This window comes from Oncorhynchus clarkii, chromosome 6, assembly GCF_045791955.1.
Source record: "Oncorhynchus clarkii lewisi isolate Uvic-CL-2024 chromosome 6, UVic_Ocla_1.0, whole genome shotgun sequence".
NCBI classification, from domain to species: Eukaryota; Metazoa; Chordata; class Actinopteri; order Salmoniformes; family Salmonidae; genus Oncorhynchus; species Oncorhynchus clarkii.
This window is the reverse complement of record NC_092152.1, coordinates 21,266,931-21,285,827: the sequence shown is the minus strand read 5'-3', so window position 1 is coordinate 21,285,827 and position 18,897 is coordinate 21,266,931. Positions and strand designations below refer to the sequence as shown.

The 18,897-nt window shown below is 41.5% G+C and overlaps 1 protein-coding gene across 3 annotated transcripts; it reads left to right on the top strand.

Moving 5' to 3' along the window:
• Positions 1–18,412, top strand: LOC139410771 (zinc finger and BTB domain-containing protein 26-like). Of its 3 annotated transcripts, none has more exons than XM_071156255.1 (3): positions 1–578; positions 14,721–14,888; positions 15,093–18,412. In XM_071156255.1, the coding sequence occupies exons 1-3, from the start codon at positions 501–503 to the stop codon at positions 16,293–16,295; spliced, it is 1,449 nt and encodes a 482-aa protein (XP_071012356.1). In that variant the 5' UTR covers positions 1–500; the 3' UTR covers positions 16,296–18,412. The 3 variants fall into 3 exon arrangements, with proteins under 3 accessions (XP_071012356.1, XP_071012358.1, XP_071012357.1); XM_071156257.1 differs by lacking the exon at positions 1–578 and adding an exon at positions 13,779–13,826 and having other exon boundaries at positions 15,093–18,411; XM_071156256.1 differs by lacking the exon at positions 1–578 and adding an exon at positions 13,785–13,942 and having other exon boundaries at positions 15,093–18,411.
• Positions 18,413–18,897: the final 485 nt, after the last annotated feature.

Below are 18,897 nucleotides of genomic sequence, written 5' to 3'. Positions count from 1 at the left end.
ACAAAACAAACTTTGCTGTCCTGTTTCCAATTGTCCACATGGCTGGGAGAACCTATGTAAGTAAATACATTTTGAAAATGTAAAAAAAAACATGTATTATTAGCTAGCTAGCTACAGTACAGGCTAACTCAAATTAGCTGCTAAATGAGCTAGCTAGCGATCTAACCAACTTTACATACTGAATAGATAGCTAGCTAAGTGAATGAAATATCCCCAGCTACTTAATTGGCTAGCTGTTTTGATGTATTTATCACTGTAAAAACTCCAAATGCATTTGTAGGTAGCTAGCTAACAACCATTTAGGAGGAGGGTGAAAGGATAGCAGCCCCAACTGTCAAAGTGAGAGAGTAAGCTATTCTGGATAGGGCAGGTACTTGTGTAGTTCCAGTCCCTAGAAGTGAGGATGGAGAAATTAAAAAACATAATATTCAGAGCGGTGTAATTTGAGTATAATGAAGTCTGTTTCTTGAGAGATTTTCTGTCCTCAGATAAAGAGAGCTATGAAAGCCTGTCTACAGATGAATAAAGTCCCACTGAAGAGCAGTGGTTCTCAGTCCTGGTCCAGGGGACTCAAAGGGGTGCGTATTTTTGTTTTTGCCTTAGCACTGCACTGCTGATTCAAATGATCAAATATCAAGTTTCAGGTGGTATTTATGTATTCGTTTGTGATGCTATCCTTGATATGATCCTGTAATTGTCACATGCACATGTGTGTGCACATGCATCTATCTGTCCAATGTTATCATGATTTGTTATAAGGGATATTATACATTAGTAATCCACAATTACCTGGTGATGTAAAAGTCTAATAATGACATTATCTTCCATATTCCTACAGATACCTTGTAACTGGAGATTATTTCAAAACGATTACCTACAGTTTTTTATTTATTTATTTTATTTCACCTTTATTTAACCAGGTAGGCTAGTTGAGAACAAGTTCTCATTTGCAACTGCGACCTGGTGAAGATAAAGCAAAGCAGTTCGACACATACAATAACACAGAGTTACACATTGTCACATTTTGACCTTAGTTCCTTTGTTTTGTCTTTGTTTTAGTATGGTCAGGGCATGAGTTGGGGTGGGCAGTCTATGTTCTTTTTTCTATGATTTGTGTGTTTGGCCTGGTATGGTTCTCAATCAGAGGCAGCTGTCTATTGTTGTCCCTGATTGAGAACCATACTTAGGTAGGTGTTTTCACCCTTGAGTTGGGTGATTATTTTTCAGTTTCAGTGTTTGCACCATTCGGGACTGTTTCGGTTTTCATTTTGATTCTCTTGTTCTTTTGTATTCATTTTCCATTAAATCACATTATGGATACATACCACGCTGTATTTTGGTCCTGTATTTTGGTCCTCCGATCCTTCCTACTACTCCTCCTCAGAGGAGGAAGAAGAAACCCGTTACACACATGGAATAAACAAACATACAATCAATAATCTATATTAGAGGTCGACCGATTATTATTTTTGAACGCCGATACCGATGACAAAAAAAAGACGATACCGATTAATCGGCCGATTTATAATTTTAAAAAAAATATATATATATACAGTGCCTTGCGAAAGTATTCGGCCCCCTTGAACTTTGCGACATTTCAGGCTTCAAACATAAAGATATAAAACTGTATTTTTTTGTGAAGAATCAACAACAAGTGGGACACAATCATGAAGTGGAACGATATTTCAAACTTTTTTAACAAATCAAAAACTGAAAAATTGGGCGTGCAAAATTATTCAGCCCCTTTACTTTCAGTGCAGCAAACTCTCTCCAGAAGTTCAGTGAGGATCTCTGAATGATCCAATGTTGACCTAAATGACTAATGATGATAAATACAATCCACCTGTGTGTAATCAAGTCTCCGTATAAATGCACCTGAACTGTGATAGTCTCAGAGGTCCGTTAAAAGCGCAGCGAGCATCATGAAGAACAAGGAACACACCAGGCAGGTCCGAGATACTGTTGTGAAGAAGTTTAAAGCCGGATTTGGATACAAAAAGATTTCCCAAGCTTTAAACATCCCAAGGAGCACTGTGCAAGCGATAATATTGAAATGGAAGGAGTATCAGACCACTGCAAATCTACCAAGACCTGGCCGTCCCTCTAAACTTTCAGCTCATACAAGGAGAAGACTGATCAGAGATGCAGCCAAGAGGCCCATGATCACTCTGGATGAACTGCAGAGATCTACAGCTGAGGTGGGAGACTCTGTCCATAGGACAACAATCAGTCGTATATTGCACAAATCTGGCCTTTATGGAAGAGTGGCAAGAAGAAAGACATTTCTTAAAGATATCCATAAAAAGTGTTGTTTAAAGTTTGCCACAAGCCACCTGGGGGAGACACCAAACATGTGGAAAAAGGTGCTCTGGTCAGATGAAACCAAAATTGAACTTTTTGGCAACAATGCAAAACGTTATGTTTGGCGTAAAAGCAACACAGCTCATCACCCTGAACACACCATCCCCACTGTCAAACATGGTGGTGGCAGCATCATGGTTTGGGCCTGCTTTTCTTCAGCAGGGACAGGGAAGATGGTTAAAATTGATGGGAAGATGGATGGAGCCAAATACAGGACCATTCTGGAAGAAAACCTGATGCAGTCTGCAAAAGACCTGACACTGGGACGGAGATTTGTCTTCCAACAAGACAATGATCCAAAACATAAAGCAAAATCTACATGGTATGGTTCAAAAATAAACATATCCAGGTGTTAGAATGGCCAAGTCAAAGTCCAGACCTGAATCCAATTGAGAATCTGTGGAAAGAACTGAAAACTGCTGTTCACAAATGCTCTCCATCCAACCTCACTGAGCTCGAGCTGTTTTGCAAGGAGAAATGGGAAGAAATGTCAGTCTCTCGATGTGCAAAACTGATAGAGACATACCCCAAGCGACTTACAGCTGTAATCGCAGCAAAAGGTGGCGCTACAAAGTATTAACTTAAGGGGGCTGAATAATTTTGCACGCCCAATTTTTCAGTTTTTGATTTGTTAGAAAAGTTTGAAATATCCAATAAATGTCGTTCCACTTCATGATTGTGTCCCACTTGTTGTTGATTCTTCATAAAAAAATGCAGTTTTATATCTTTATGTTTGAAGCCTGAAATGTGGCAAAAGGTCGCAAAGTTCAAGGGGGCCGAATACTTTCGCAAGGCACTGTATTTATTTGTAATAATGACAATTACAATAATACTGAATGAACACTTTTAACTTAATATAATACATCAATAAAGTCAATTTAGCCTCAAATAATTAATGAAACATTTAAATAATGCAAAAAGAAAGTGTTGGAGAAGAAAGTAAAAGTGTAATATGTGCCATGTAAGAAAGCTAACCTTTAAGTTCCTTGATAGGCCAAGCATATTTTCAATCCTCACAGGTGTGAAAAGGCAGTGTCTCGGGTGGTTGTTGTCCTTGATTATTTTTTGGGCCTTCCTGTGACATCGGGTGCTGTAAGTGTCCTGGAGGGCAGGTAGTTTGCCCTTGGTGATGCGTTGTGCAGACCACACCACCCTCTGGAGGGCCTTGCGGTTGTGGGCGGTGCATTTGCTGTACCAGGCGGTGATATAGCCCGACAGGATGCTGTGCATCTGTAAAAGTTTGTGAGGGTTTGGATGACAAGCCAAATTTCTTTTAGCCTCCTGAGGTTGAAGAGGAACTGTTGCGCCTTCTTCACCACACTGTCTGTGTGGGTGGACCATTTCAGTTTGTCCGTGATGTGTATGCTGAGGAACTTAAAACTTTTCACCTTCTCCACTGCTGTCCTGTCGATATGAATAGGGGGGTGCTCCCTCTGCTGTTTCCTGAAGTCCACGATCATCTCCTTTGTTTTGTTGACGATGAGTGAGAGGTTATTTTCCTGACATCACACTCTGAGTGCCCTCACCACCTTCCTGTGGGCTGTCTCGTCGTGGTTGGTAATCAAGATGATAAAGCAATACACATAACTGATTTCAATATAATAATAGTCCAGAATTATGCGGGCCGAAATACAGAAACTACAAATGTATTGGTAATTTCTTATCAGATAAGAAATTTTAAAATTCACTTTAAAATAGCTAGCTAGCTATGGTTACCGACTTCATCCTGCATCCATCGACTGTATTGTGTGAGTATCTATTGTCAGCCACTCATACGGGTGTTTTTGTTTGACCCATGCGAAGGTGACCAAAGACATGACTGAAACAGCAACTAATTTGCTGCGATTCATGTACAATGGAGGAATATTCATGTGATATTTGAGTCTCTCGCTCACGGATTGATTCGATAATGAGTTCGACTTACCACTCAAACGTGCTCAATGACAGAAGTGAATTTTTTTTAAACTAAGTTGTTAATTTGATCGATTTCTAATAGTACAACCTAGATTCAAAGCAGTTATTTTATGTAGCTGAACATGTCATTATTACAAGCTCGTGAAAGTGACAAATGTTTTCATTTTCATCCAAATCTATTTTATATAGAAGGAGTTGCAACCCAGTCTCTCATTCATTATGTACTTTCTGTACAAATTAGCACAATGTCTTTATGTACTAATAGCACAAACTCATGGCGCATTGAACTCCATCAATGCCACGCCCCTTCTGAATCCTATAACTCGATGTTCTCAGAGTTTGTGCTATTAGTACAAATAAACATAACTTGCTATCTACTGTGTTGATAATGGGATATGTAGGAGGGTGAGCCGGTCAAGGATCGATTCAGACAAGGTGGTCTATTGTATGACAAGTGACAGTTTAATTATGAGTAAAGATATCTGGTACAACGTATACGGGCCCATTTCATTCAGTTCATAAGGAACCAGCAGAAAAGAAGCCCCGATAACAGAGTGCATGTATGTTATATACAGTACAGAAAGTAGGTTGAGTCTAGAAGTTCTGGTCTTCTGGTTGGTCCTGTTGGGCCGTCCGTCATCCCTCTGAGTCTTGTCGTGCCGTTCCTTGTCACACAATGTTCAGCTAAAAAAGGAGATTAGGTGTGTGCGCTGTCCTCAGTCACACAATGTTCGGCTAGAAAGGAGATTAGGTGTGTGCGCTGGTTTCTGCAAGTCAAGGCTGTCTCTTCCTCCCAATGTGTGGGTGTATGTCTTATCTGTGTGTCCTCGGCAGTTAGTGTGTGTAATGTGTGTGTGCTGTGTGTGTGGGTGTGGGAGCTATCCTGTATGGGACCTAACATGTTTTACTGTGAAAATACGTTGTCTCAGTTATAGCAATGTAATAGCAGTAGGCTGGTCACCTGCATAAGAAATAGCACTTCCTTACAAATCCCTCTCTTCACGTCTCCCCAGAGACGTGACACAACCTAACTAGATCCAGACACAAAAAGAAAACTTTTCCCAGAAGGAAAAGTTTTGTGATTCCCTCTCTTCACATCTCCTAAGAGATGTGACATAAACTAGGCTAACAATCACAAAGTTTAAAATACCTTCATGTTCTCCATTCGATCCCACTATGTACTAGATTGGCTACCAGCCACCTAGGAACTTGCAACCCTCATGTCAAAAGAGAACAACAGCTCATTGAAAAACAGAACAAAAGAAAATGGTGTGAAATTTAAGCCCCCCTTTTTGACACCCACTAGGGTGTCACTCATTATCCCTTATTTCAGCAGTCATAGCATTTCATGAAAAGAAAAACAAAACCTAGTAGGCACTCTCAACCTCATCCTCAAATTCGGGCAGGTCATTAGCAAGCAGAGGAAACATCTGGGAAAGGGTGAAGGGTCAATAGCTCTAGAGATAACCCTAGTGGTAAGGGAACGGATACATGGAATGCAACAGCATCCACAGAGAACCAAAATGGCCGCGAACACCGAAATGGAGACCAAAATGGAGGAGACCAGGGTTTTATATTTACCAAAGGCACTCCTCCAGGAGTCCCACATTGAGGTATCAATCCCAAAATGAGATTTCATTTTACCATTAAGAGTCCGAAGTCCCTCCAAAGCGACGGTCAGGCTTCCATCACTAGCAGTGTTATTAGGGATAAAAGTACAGCATTGTTCCCCAAACATAGTGCAAGCTCCACCTTTCTCTGCCAGTAGCATATCCACTGCAATGCGATTCTGGAATGTATTCTATCCACATTTTTATTAACAGTGCACCACCAACAAATGGAGGACTCAAACCCAGCTGCCACCTGATCCACCAACTTGTACTCGTCAGGAACTCCCCTTGGGACTCCAATGGCGTCTATGTACGTCGGATCACCACTAGATGGGGTGGTGGCACGCCTGGAACGTCCCCTCCAATATTCAGGGTTCACCCTCTGGACCCTAAGGATGAGGTCTCCAGCCTCTGTAGGGTAGATAGAAACAGGCAAAAGGAGAGTAACAAGTGCACAGCTTCCAGTAGTATTGGAGGGTAATTTATCAAACAGGACAGTGTTGCCACACCACCACCCCACATCTGCTCTGGATATTGGCCTGAAACTCCCAACAATGTTGATTGTATCCAGACACCAATTCCCAGGAACCTGTCCCACATTAGTACCGCCTCCCGTCATTTTGACACAGGTGAAATGTGCCCTGGCAACCTTGTTGGAAAACAATGGTTTCCTAGCAGTAGATTTAGTCATGGGATAGACAGCATCCCAGGCAGAGCAATTACAACTGGGGTTATCCGTAGTCATTAATGGGATTAAACATGTTAGAGTCACATCTGTAACAGACTTCTTAAAACACGGTATGATGCAAGCAGCACAACACATCAATAATAAAAATACAAGAATTAGGGTCAGAAATCCAGTAACCACCATACCAGTGTACTTACCAAACCAGGCTCCCAACCAAAAGAACAGTCCAGACTCCTCCACCCCCGCCATGGTCCTCATCTCAGCAGATAGTGCACCAAGCCCATTAAAGGCCTTAGCTATACCACCATCTGGAGTGGTGTTATTAGGAATATACGTGCAACATTGTTCACCGAACATCTTGCAGACTGTCTGGCAACCCTAGATGTGGCCTCAAGCTGTTCAGACAGACCAGTGAGTGCATCACGGGGGTAATTCACAAAACGCTGTTGATTATAGTAGATATAACTGATCCATGCAGTCTGTCTAGCATCCACTATGGCGGGACCTATAATAGGTAGTAAGTGCCAGAGTCCATCATTCCTACCCAAGGCCTGAAACTCATGAGGAACCCCCACTGGCACTCCCAACAGGTTAGTGTGTATGTCAACTACATCCTCTGTCCATGGAGCACTACATCTATGTCTCCCATGGGATGGAATGTTTTCAGGTCCCCTGGATACAGAACCCAACAGCTGTTCAGAAGTAACATCAACAATGGTCAGTGGAATTATCAAACTGGTCAGAGCACACGTACCTTGCCAGTCTCCTCTAAGAATGGGTCTCAGTACTCTTTTGGGTCCACATATCCACCACACATCAGCCAGACCACTAGTTTGGTTTAGGCCTGTAACTGGCCAAGTGGCATAAATGGTTATGTTACTGCTGCAATCAGCTTCAGGCAATCTCCCATAGTCCATGCCACTACCTGTACCCGTGATGCAACTGTAATTGCCCCCATATGCCTTAACACCCCAAGGGGCCCGATGAGGAGGTACTGTAGGAAACACAAGGCTCAAAGAGGAACAGAGGGTTGAATTGGGCTGAACCTGGTAAAAACCTCTCAGAATACACAACCACCCCTCTCCTATAGCAAATGGGTGTGTAGCCAGAACAAGTCTAGCATGACTACAAATAGTGCAGTCCTTTCTTCTCAGGGTTTTAGCTGTGTACCTCATATAAGACAGCCACAAATTGTCCCTACCATCAAAACCAGTCTCAGTGCCTAATTGATCAATAGCTGTGTAGTCTCTAACATTAATTACCTGAATGGGATTTTTTAACACAGTGGTGGTAGGTGGCAGGTTCGGTCCAGGGGTGGTAGAGGAGTGTGTCTGGCCCTGGTTCGTCTGGGACCTCTGGTTTTGGCAGCTCCCTAATAGAAAACACACCCATCGTGTCTGTCCCGGTCCTTTGTAGTCCGAGGGTGTAAGTGCCTGCATCAGAGAGCTTAATAGTTTTGATGGTTAGTAGGATTTCATCACCTTTACAAAGTTCAACAGTGCTCCCAGGTTTTCCCCATATGATGGAAAACCTATCCACCTTTGTGGGATCCCCTATGCTATAAGAATACCCTCTTCTCCAATCCTAGAATTGTCCCAAGTTGGTTATCATGTAATCCCCATATGGACACCCTCCCCCATTACACAGGTACACTGACACTCCTGTAAAGCCCCACCCTCTCCCAGAGAACACATCACTAGCAAGAGCCAGACACATCTTCACTTCTATGAACAAAAACAGGGGTGACAGGACAGGGAGGGTTACTTCATTCGAGAGATGGCCCCCGGAATCCTGTTAATTCCAGTTCTCCTCTCGAACACTGTTTATTGTTCGACAGTGTCAGTGTGTGCTACCCTCCCCCGTGCGATATGAATCCGGGTAGCTCTTTCAACTAGCTGTCACCAGGAGTCCTTGTATGGTCCCCCCAACAAGCCTCTGGGACTGGATTGAGTGACTTCACCTGTAGTTCACCTGTAATGCATAAAATCCTGGACATACAGGCTTGGTTAACAAACAGTTTCTCATATGTTTTATCTGATTATATCTTTAGTTTCTTATCCAATAGGCCCCATCCTATCCTAGACCACAATTTACCCATCCCCCTTTTGATACCTGGCTCTGCCCAGGTAACAACCTTACCTACTCTAAATAATGACTTAGGTAAGATTAGTATATTATCCTTCTGTTCTGACATTATCATGTAGGAGCGCCCCTTTCATTTTCCACATGTCCAATTCTCCCTTTTGTCTCCACTCAGTAACTGTTATCTACACATTCTGTTATCTTTGCTCGTCCTGGCTCCCTTTTAAAACTTCTCCTCTCTGCTCTCCAACCTTCAAGGTCTCTCCAGTGCAGGGGAGGGCTCTTCTGTCTGCCTTTTCCCCTTATCTGTCTGTAGCTCGTTTTCTCATGTTTCCAAATTTGAACTAAATGTCTCACTGTTTGGCTTTATCTAAACTCATGGATTTTTTTTAGAAAAACATGTCTATGGTGGCACTTTCTAAAGTCCTTATATAGGTTAATTAAACCCCACTATAATTAATTTACCTTAAAAAATAAAATACAAAATTTTAAAAAAAACGCACCGTATTACCCATGACCACAAATTAAATATTCAAATGGCACCCCCTATATACAGGTGTTAAAACCAAACACAAATATCTCAAGTTCTTCCCTGCCCTGTTGGCTCAAAATATGTCCCAAATACTTAACATGAGTCTACCATAAATAAAACTTATCCTAGCTAAATTTTCACACCACGTTCATCAGAGAAAATATATTGACACTATAATGTAAATTTCACTGCCTTTTTGTATTAAATTACCTTAATATCAGTATTACAAATTACCCTAGATTCTCCATCCAAATGGCTTTCCAATGAGGCTGATCAGACCACAAAGGAAAGTTACAATGGAGGTCATAAGTCATACCACCCCTTCAAAGAAGTGTTTCTTACTATATTAAACAACATTCCTCTATCAAAAGATTTCACCTATTTAATTAAGACTCAGAAAATAAAAACGTATAATATTTCATATGTGAGTGTACCCCTTTAAGATATATTGTCTCTGGGAACATGGAAATCCCCTTAAACCCAAAACGTTTGCTACAAACAAAACCTAATAATTATAATAATACCTTCAAATAATTTGTTTTAAATTTCCTCAATGTTTCATGTAACTCATTCAGTCTTTAAAGGATTGTCTCCCCAAAATGCTTTATACCCTGCCAGTAAACTCACACAATTGTGATAAACGTGCACTGTCCCTTTAACATAAAATAATATCAGCCTGCAATCCACTCTGCGGGCCTTTCATTGTTCCCCATTATGAAAACAGATTCTAATGTTAGTATACCTTAACCTCCTGTTTAATTTCAGTGGTGTTATCTGAACAATCAAACCAAAATCAATAACCGGGAAGTACTTGTGTAAATTAATTAAAAGAACAAAATAAATCTACCTTATTTCTCAGCACTTGGTTAGAACATCACTCCCGTTTTACATCGACCACACCCTTCGCCCCGTCCCTAGTGTATATCTTATCTATTATTCAGTGGCTCAATTAATGTTTAACGTAAGTATGTTCAGATGTTGATTATGTAATTCTACAATATTAGTATAGTTCAAACCTCATAATATAAATCTACACACAGAATTTTACGTTAATAGAGTTTAACACTTTTTCCAACAGTCATGCACACCCCCCCAATATTCTATGATATAACTCTCATCAGCAAGCCTGCGACTTTTTCAACATTCTCACCGGTACCAGCTCCAACTGAAATACCTAATGTACCACACTCGCTTGGTCCCCGACCTCATTCATACCGATATTAGTTCCCGACTGAATATCAAGCGTATTTCATGCACCCCAGCAAGCAGACCAGTGGGAGACACAATGGCCCCGCCTTCTGTCCATTCTCCGTACAGCTTCTCACCCCGTCTCTTCCACTCCTTACCCTCTCTGCCTTCATTCAATTCTAGAGTGGACTTCAGCGTTTTCAACACCTTTTCTATATTCAACGATATTTTATGTACATTACAATACTGTCAACAACCTATGCCTTTACTAAAACTGCCTCACTCAAACTTGGTAGTCAGTGCGCCGACTTTACTACCCGATGTACTTCACACACACACACCTATGCTTTGTTAGGACCTTAGAGAGACCCTTTCCCAAAGGCTAAATCGGTCTCAAGTCCGAGTAATCAATTCAAATATCCGTCATTCACACTTGGCCCTGCCTAGTACATCACATTCGCATCATATGGCTTTCCATTCGCACTTTGGTGGTCACTCGTTACCCACCATTCATACATGTAGTAAGTGTTCTCTGTTACCACCTACCAGCCAGGCATACTAGTACATCCCATACACAATGCACCATTAAGTATTGTCGATCAATAATAAAATTGCAGTTGCCAATAGAGATATTACTTTCTCAACTATTTTCAAATCTCACACATCATAATAGTTTAAATTTAGTAATTTACATCAAACAGCAGAGAGGGATTTGGCGACATCTCCTGAGGGAGGTCCGTCAGCTCATCTTCCCCCTCTGTGGGAGTAACCACCCCCATCATTTCTGGTTTCTTATTCAGTTGCACTCTGCGGGTCTCCTCGATAGCCCAAGTGCCTATCTTCAATTCAGCTTCTGCTTTCTCTCTCTGTTTAGTCCCTTCCTTCTTGAATACATGCAACTTGTTCTGTTCTATCTCCCTGTCTTTAGCTTCCTGTAATGCTTCACGCAACTCACCTTCCATTGTGCTAAGCTGGACCCTATTTGGCGTTCCCCCTACTAAATAACCTGCCTGTGTCCACTTCAACTTCAACCCTTCCCAAACCTTCTTTATTGACTTCCACTGTTCCTTTCCTCCTGACCTATCTTGCATACGTTGATCTAGAAAATCATTGAATTTTAATTTTGGAGGTTGCGGAGTCGCCATTTTAGTTTAATAATAGTTACGTGTTTTTAGAAATATTTTGTACACTCTCTGGATATATTTAGCCCGCCACTGGTTCGCGCCAGTGATGTATTCTTAGGAGACACTATTACTCATACTCTGTCTTAACTCAGAGCTTCTCCGTCATAAATCCAGAATTTTCGACAATAATGGTTTAATGATTAAAGACGAGCCCCAATTCAGGAAATGATCTTCAACATTAATGTTTTAACAATTTGGATAATGTTTTTTTTAGAATTTAGGAAATACTTTTCCACAGAAATTTTAAATATTGGTAATGATAACAGGGTCTTGTGAAACGCCGTTTACATTTAGTCTATAGTCGACACACGAATATTCTTACATGTACATAGCTTCAACAAAATCGATCAATTAGAACATCTTATTCCACGACGTCACACATTTGTACATTTATCACATCAGTTCAGACCAAAACACAAAGCGGACTTTTCAGTCCAACATACATTAATCTTTTGTAGACACCTCACCGGTCACAAGCCTGGCTATTGGTTTTAACCTCACCGGTCACAAGCCTGGCTATTGGTTATATCTATGCCTAATTAGAGATTCAATATATTAACCTTTTGTAGACACCTCACCGGTCACAAGCCTGGCTATTGATTAAATCTATGCCCAATTATAGATCACCTTACCGGACACAAGCCGGACCGGACACTAGCCGGACTATCGGTAGCAACTCTATATTGACTATTTTATTCCTGACCGGTCTCAGCCGGACCGGACACAAGCCGGACTATCGGAATATTCTATATTTATTGTTAGTTATCCCTGACCGGACACAAGCCGGACCCTCGGGTTATTTAGGTCTACTACTACTTATCCCTGACCGGACACAAGCCGGACCGGTCACAAGCCGGACTATCGGGATATTCTAATTACCACATATGTTTACTTCACTGTCAATTTCAAGTCAATTATTTATGTTAAATTTACACAAAAATTCTTACCCACACTCGGTACTACTGATCGTAATTTGGTATGACTATTCGACAATATGCAAAGTTTGATTAAACAGGTTTTGCTTACCTTATTTTGTGGTCGACCAGAGATCAGTTTCCCGAGTTGAGCAGAATTGTTGTCCACCCCCGAAAGTTTTCACCTGTCCTCCGGGAACCGTCCTTTCACCAACTCGCCCCCTCACACCCACATCAACCACTCTGGACTGGGTCGTTAGTAAACCATCTCTCTGCTACCAAGATTCTGTTGATAATGGGATATGTAGGAGGGTGAGCCGGTCAAGGATCGATTCAGACAAGGTGGTCTATTGTATGACAAGTGACAGTTTAATTATGAGTAAAGATATCTGGTACAACGTATACGGGCCCATTTCATTCAGTTCATAAGGAACCAGCAGAAAAGAAGCCCCGATAACAGAGTGCATGTATGTTATATACAGTACAGAAAGTAGGTTGAGTCTAGAAGTTCTGGTCTTCTGGTTGGTCCTGTTGGGCCGTCCGTCATCCCTCTGAGTCTTGTCGTGCCGTTCCTTGTCACACAATGTTCAGCTAAAAAAGGAGATTAGGTGTGTGCGCTGTCCTCAGTCACACAATGTTCGGCTAGAAAGGAGATTAGGTGTGTGCGCTGGTTTCTGCAAGTCAAGGCTGTCTCTTCCTCCCAATGTGTGGGTGTATGTCTTATCTGTGTGTCCTCGGCAGTTAGTGTGTGTAATGTGTGTGTGCTGTGTGTGTGGGTGTGGGAGCTATCCTGTATGGGACCTAACATGTTTTACTGTGAAAATACGTTGTCTCAGTTATAGCAATGTAATAGCAGTAGGCTGGTCACCTGCATAAGAAATAGCACTTCCTTACAACTGCTATCAAAACTTCGTGACCTTTGATCACGTGATGTTTTTAAAGGCAGTGACCAACGATGTACATCAATTTGACAGAAGTGATTCTCTCGAATGCGCCCATTGACCTCTTTAACCCCGGTCTGCCGAGTCTGCTTCGCAATCATTCCCGGAAGTCTCGCGATGTCGGGTCTCTCAGTTTAGAAACTCTGTGGCACTGCCCCTCCTCACTGGTTTCCACTAGTTACCACAGCCACAAAGGGATATTTGGCTATTATCGTATAAATGTGTGAAAATAAAAATGTGCTTCTTGGTCGTAATTTAAGGTTAGGGATTGGCATAAGGTTAGCAGTGTGGTTAAGGTTAGAGTTAGCTTTAAAAACGAATTTTCGGAAAATAAACTGTAGAAATAGGCGGGGTTTATGATTTTATGGTTGTGGGATCTAGTGACGAACCTCCTTACTAGCACTTCCGCACTGTAGGCAAACTGCAATCTTTTTCAAGACGATTCTAGATTGAAAAGTAGATTCATGTAAAGTGATTTTACCGAGACAGTTTTCGAGGCGTGATTTTCCTATTGACAATAGACGATAGGTGAATGTTTTCTCTAGCGCTGAAATGTAGTAATGCTGTTGTCTTTACAATCGGGACACTGGTAAAATATGGCCACTGTTTTCAGAGCCGCATCTAGATTCCCGTGATGAAGAGAAAGAACGCCGAGTAGACATAATATGCGTTTGCTTGATTGTTTCACTAAAACAATGAATGACGCCTAGCTGTGTTTCTGTTTGATCCAAATGGAGTGACATAATTTTTTCTGAATATTTATCAAACATCAGTTTGTCTTTGACGATTAGGCTCCGCGTCTGCTGTCAACCATGTCTCCGCACAGCAGCATAATAATAGGCCTGAGAATAATAATCCTACTATATTATCAATTGAGATTGTTTTACGTCTTGATATATTTCAGTTTTCATATTGATCTCTTATAATATCAGCATTATTGATTGTTCAAAGATTTATTTGATAATAACGGAAATATTATGTCATGATTTTCTATTTGGGTATGGTACACTTCACATTACACTGATAGTCATTGCTCAGAAACATAAATTAATGTTGCACTCTCTTATCATCATGCTTGACCCTTATTATGTAGTTTGAGCCGTTTTGATGTCTTATAAGCCTTTCTAATGACATATTATGTCTATTTAGGACATTTTCAACTGCCTCAAGCTGGCTGTTACTAAATCAGGATGATTCTGTTAATACTACCTCCTAAAGGGATCATATTCTTATAAAAAAGTCCCACATGATATTCCATATACCTGTTATCAAATGCATTGCCATTGTGTTTTCTCCCTCCCACCAGGCCTGCAGGCAGCTGCAGGAAGCCACAATGTCCATGGCCCAGCAGCAGAACCAGGTGATCCTCCAGTTCCGCTTCGGAACCTTTGGAGACTCTATGCTGCAGAAGATGAACTTGCTTCGCCGCCAGACCCGCTTCTGTGATGTCACCGTGCGCATCAATGACCTGGAGGTACACATCTATCAGCCACCTGTGTTTTTGCACTTATTATAAGCATTCTCTGCTGCTTATATTGTAATAATTTTCTGTTTACCAAGTTTTTATATATTTTGTATCTTCTTTTTATCATTATTTTATTAGTCACATCACCATGAGGTGCAGTCTCTGTATGAATTGTGCTATACATTTTATTACATTATTTATAAATATTATTAGGTCCCCGGTCACAAGGTGGTGTTGGCTGCCGGTTCTCCCTTCCTCCGGGACCAGTTCTTTCTTCAGGACTCGTCCACAAGGGAGGTCCAGATTTCCATGACCCAGGAGGCAGAGGTGTGCCAGCGGCTGCTGCTGTCCTGCTACACAGGCACCCTGGAGCTGCCTGAGCTGGAGCTGGTCAACTACCTAACTGTGGCCAGCTTCCTCCAGATGGGCCACGTGGTGGAGCAGTGCACCCAGGCTCTCAAGAAGTTCATCCAGCCACGACACTGCCAAGTGAAACAGCAGCCTAAGGAGGAGGAAGGAGATGGAGAGACTCTCAGAGCCTCTCTCATCCAGAAAATAAAGGAGCTGCCCCATGCCCAGGTAAAACATCGTGAGGAGGAGGATGATGATGAAGATGATGATGTGATAATTCAGCCGATGACCCCTACCCAGAGGCGAGACAGGGGTGAGGGCGAGGAGAGCCCCATCACCATCGTAAAGGTGGAGGCCGTTTGTGAGCGGGTGTCGGAGATGTCTGCCTCCATTGCAGGGTGCTTCCACACCAGCTCCCCATCGACATTACACTCCCCTGAGCCCCAGCACTCCCTAATCAACTCCACCGTGGACACCCGGGCTGGTGAGATGACCATACCACATATGCCAGGATACCTGCTCAGCCCCCCCCCACTACCCACCTCAGCCACAGGGAGACCTAATCTGGGGGGGCACCTACGAAACTCAGACAAATCTCTTCAGTGGTACCACCAGTGCCCAAAGTGTGCCCGTGTGTTCCGCCAGCTAGAGAACTACGCCAACCACCTCAAGATGCACAAGCTGTTCATGTGCCTGCTGTGTGGAAAGACGTTCACCCAGAAGGGTAACCTGCACCGGCACATGCGGGTCCACGCTGGCATCAAGCCCTTTCAATGCAACATATGTGGCAAGACCTTCACTCAGAAATGCTCTCTCCTGGACCACCAGAACTTACACAGTGGAGACAAGCCCCATTGCTGTAACTACTGCTACATGGTGTTCGCACACAAGCCCGTGCTCCGCAAACATCTCAAACAAATCCACGGCAAGAACAGCTTTGACAACGCCAACGAGCGGAGTCTACTACATGACGGGGTTCTTGATTTTGAGTACGGGCGTCTGCAGGACTGTAGCATGGACAATAGCATGGACAATAAGCCTGTTGTTATGGATGACTCTCTTTAGTGCTGTATCATGTTTCATTTCTGCTGAGTCATAAATGAATAGCTGCGTAGTAGTGTTAGCTGAATTGTAAACCGTATCCTACGGTACTTGAAGGTACAACACTGAATATTAGAATAAAAGTTACTGTAGACGTGTATACAGTATGTGTTCATATTTTATAACACTGTTAATTTAGTGAATGAGTCAACATGATATTTAAAAAGCTGCCCTGGTTGTGTGGTGTCATTTTTGTAAAACATGTAAATGCATATTTTATTTATGAATAGACAACATAATTTTAATCTGTTAGATGTTTTTATCAGATTAAAATAGCAAGCTTTAAAAATGTGTAATGCTGACATTTCTGTTAAGTCACAACAAGTGTTCATAAGTGAAATGAGTGCCAAAAATATTACTGACATGATTTGTCCTCAGGAGGATTGTTTTGGCTAAGGTAGCCCACAGTAGGACCAAAGTGATGATAGTGTGTCTTTAAAACATAATATGTTATTATTGTCGATTAAGCCTGTTTTGGAAATGGGTAGACAATAAATGCTTGTATGAGGATGTGACGTGGGTGAGAATGATGAGGATGTTGTGTTTCTACCATATCAGAGGAGCAGACACCCAACAGGAAAACAATGAGTCCCACATTACTTTAAGTGACCCTAAAAGCTGATCTATTTGCAATGTTATTAGATTGGTAGGTACAGGTTAATTACAGTGTGTGTACACATTGCTACGTAGTACGGGTAGTTTGGACCCAACTGTCAATTAGAATTTATTTGCAAATCTAATTGATAGCCTACAAAGTCCAAACAGCTATAGTTAGCTGTGCAACAATGTAATTACTATGCAGTAAGTACTACGCAACAATGTGTATCTACACTATAATTACACTGTACCTGTCAATGTTACCACCATGTAAAACTAGTATATATTGTTTTCAGCACAATGGAACCAAACAAGTTACTGTAGTCAGCCTGTAACCCCAAAAGCATTACCATGCTTCCTACAGCAGATGGAGCCATTGTATACCATGTAATCTCACAACATGATGCGCTGTCTTTTGTATTCTCTGAGAACACTACATATAAGTTACCCATTGTTGTGGTTGTATTACTGATGTTACAGTACTGTAATTCAAGATTGTAAGAGGATTTACATTGATGACCATTCCCCATGCCACAGCATCAGGGTTATTATAATATAGTAAATTAATGTTTACACTAGTCTTTTTATCTGCTCTATTTAGATATCAATATACTATTGTACTTCATACCATGCCTTATGAATAGATGTATTCACTGTCACACTGATCTCTGTTTTATTTACATAGATATCAAATTAAGGGGCCACATCAGTTGATTGACTACTTGACTGGTTACAAGTAACCTACAGACAGTTCTAAATGCATATTTAGTGCAGTCTAGCCTGCGCAGATTACAAGATCATTATACTGTATCATATTGATGGCATTTCTGAGAAGGTAAACACATCATTTGTGGCGTAAGGTGTCTTGTAGGAGGAAAGTGAAACATGTGAAAAAAAAGTGAAACATGAATGATAGCGATGTATTAATGAATATTAATATGTTATCAAATTATCATTGATAATTATCATTGATAAAATGTTCTAAATATTTTTGGATGGTATTCTTCCTACCATCAATTAGAAGGTCACACTCCTTAATGTGGGTATTTGAAACAATACAGTTGGTTACTTTTGGCAATATATCTTTGCATTCAATTTTTTAAATGTCACCCTCACATTAAGTATTGTACTCCAAATTTGTTATTACTGTATGTTGTAAATGTTGCACTACAGCACAAAAACTCACTTGAGTTGCCTGGTTGAGAGAAATACAGAGAGACAGAGAGACAGAGAGACAGAGAGAGAGAGAGAGAGAGAGAGAGAGAGAGAGAGAGAGGAGGTCTCTCTGATAGGTGACAAGAGCTGATAAAACTCCTGGATCTGATTACAAATAGTTATTCCATTTGTATAACAAGGCCAAATGGCCGTGTGTGCGACGTGCATGTGTGCATGTGTGTATGCCTGTGTTTGTGTCCAGAGCATAACCTCATCTCCCAGGGGACGTGTCCATGGTACCAGCAGTGGTTTAGCAGGATGCTGCATCTCAGCCCTTCCTTTAGCTCTGCGTAGCTTCTCTCGAAGTTTAGAAAAGGCAGAGGTAAGTAAGGTATAGGTAAACGAAGAGTTAAGGGACTGAGGCAAAGAGCTGTAGTTAAGCTCGTAGGTCGGCTAAAGCTTGCAAAGCCTTCTACGACAATTTTGTTATCTGATTTATAGCAACCCAAATCAATAGAACTTCAATAGAATGCAGCGATGCTGCACACAAATCACTTGAGTAAAAATATAAAATAATTTAAATTCATACATTATTTTTAAATTATTTAGCTCTTTGAACCCGAGGTCGCTACTTCACATTTTTTTAACCTAATATGCTCAGTAGACCACATACTGGTTCACATGGTAGGCTGTGGCCTGCTGAGCATTGGGTCCACGCAGTGTTGCCAACTTAGCGACTTTCTCGCTAGACCCCGCTAGCGACACGTTTTCAAAAAAGCGACTAGCGACAAATCTAGCGACTTTTACTGGTGTT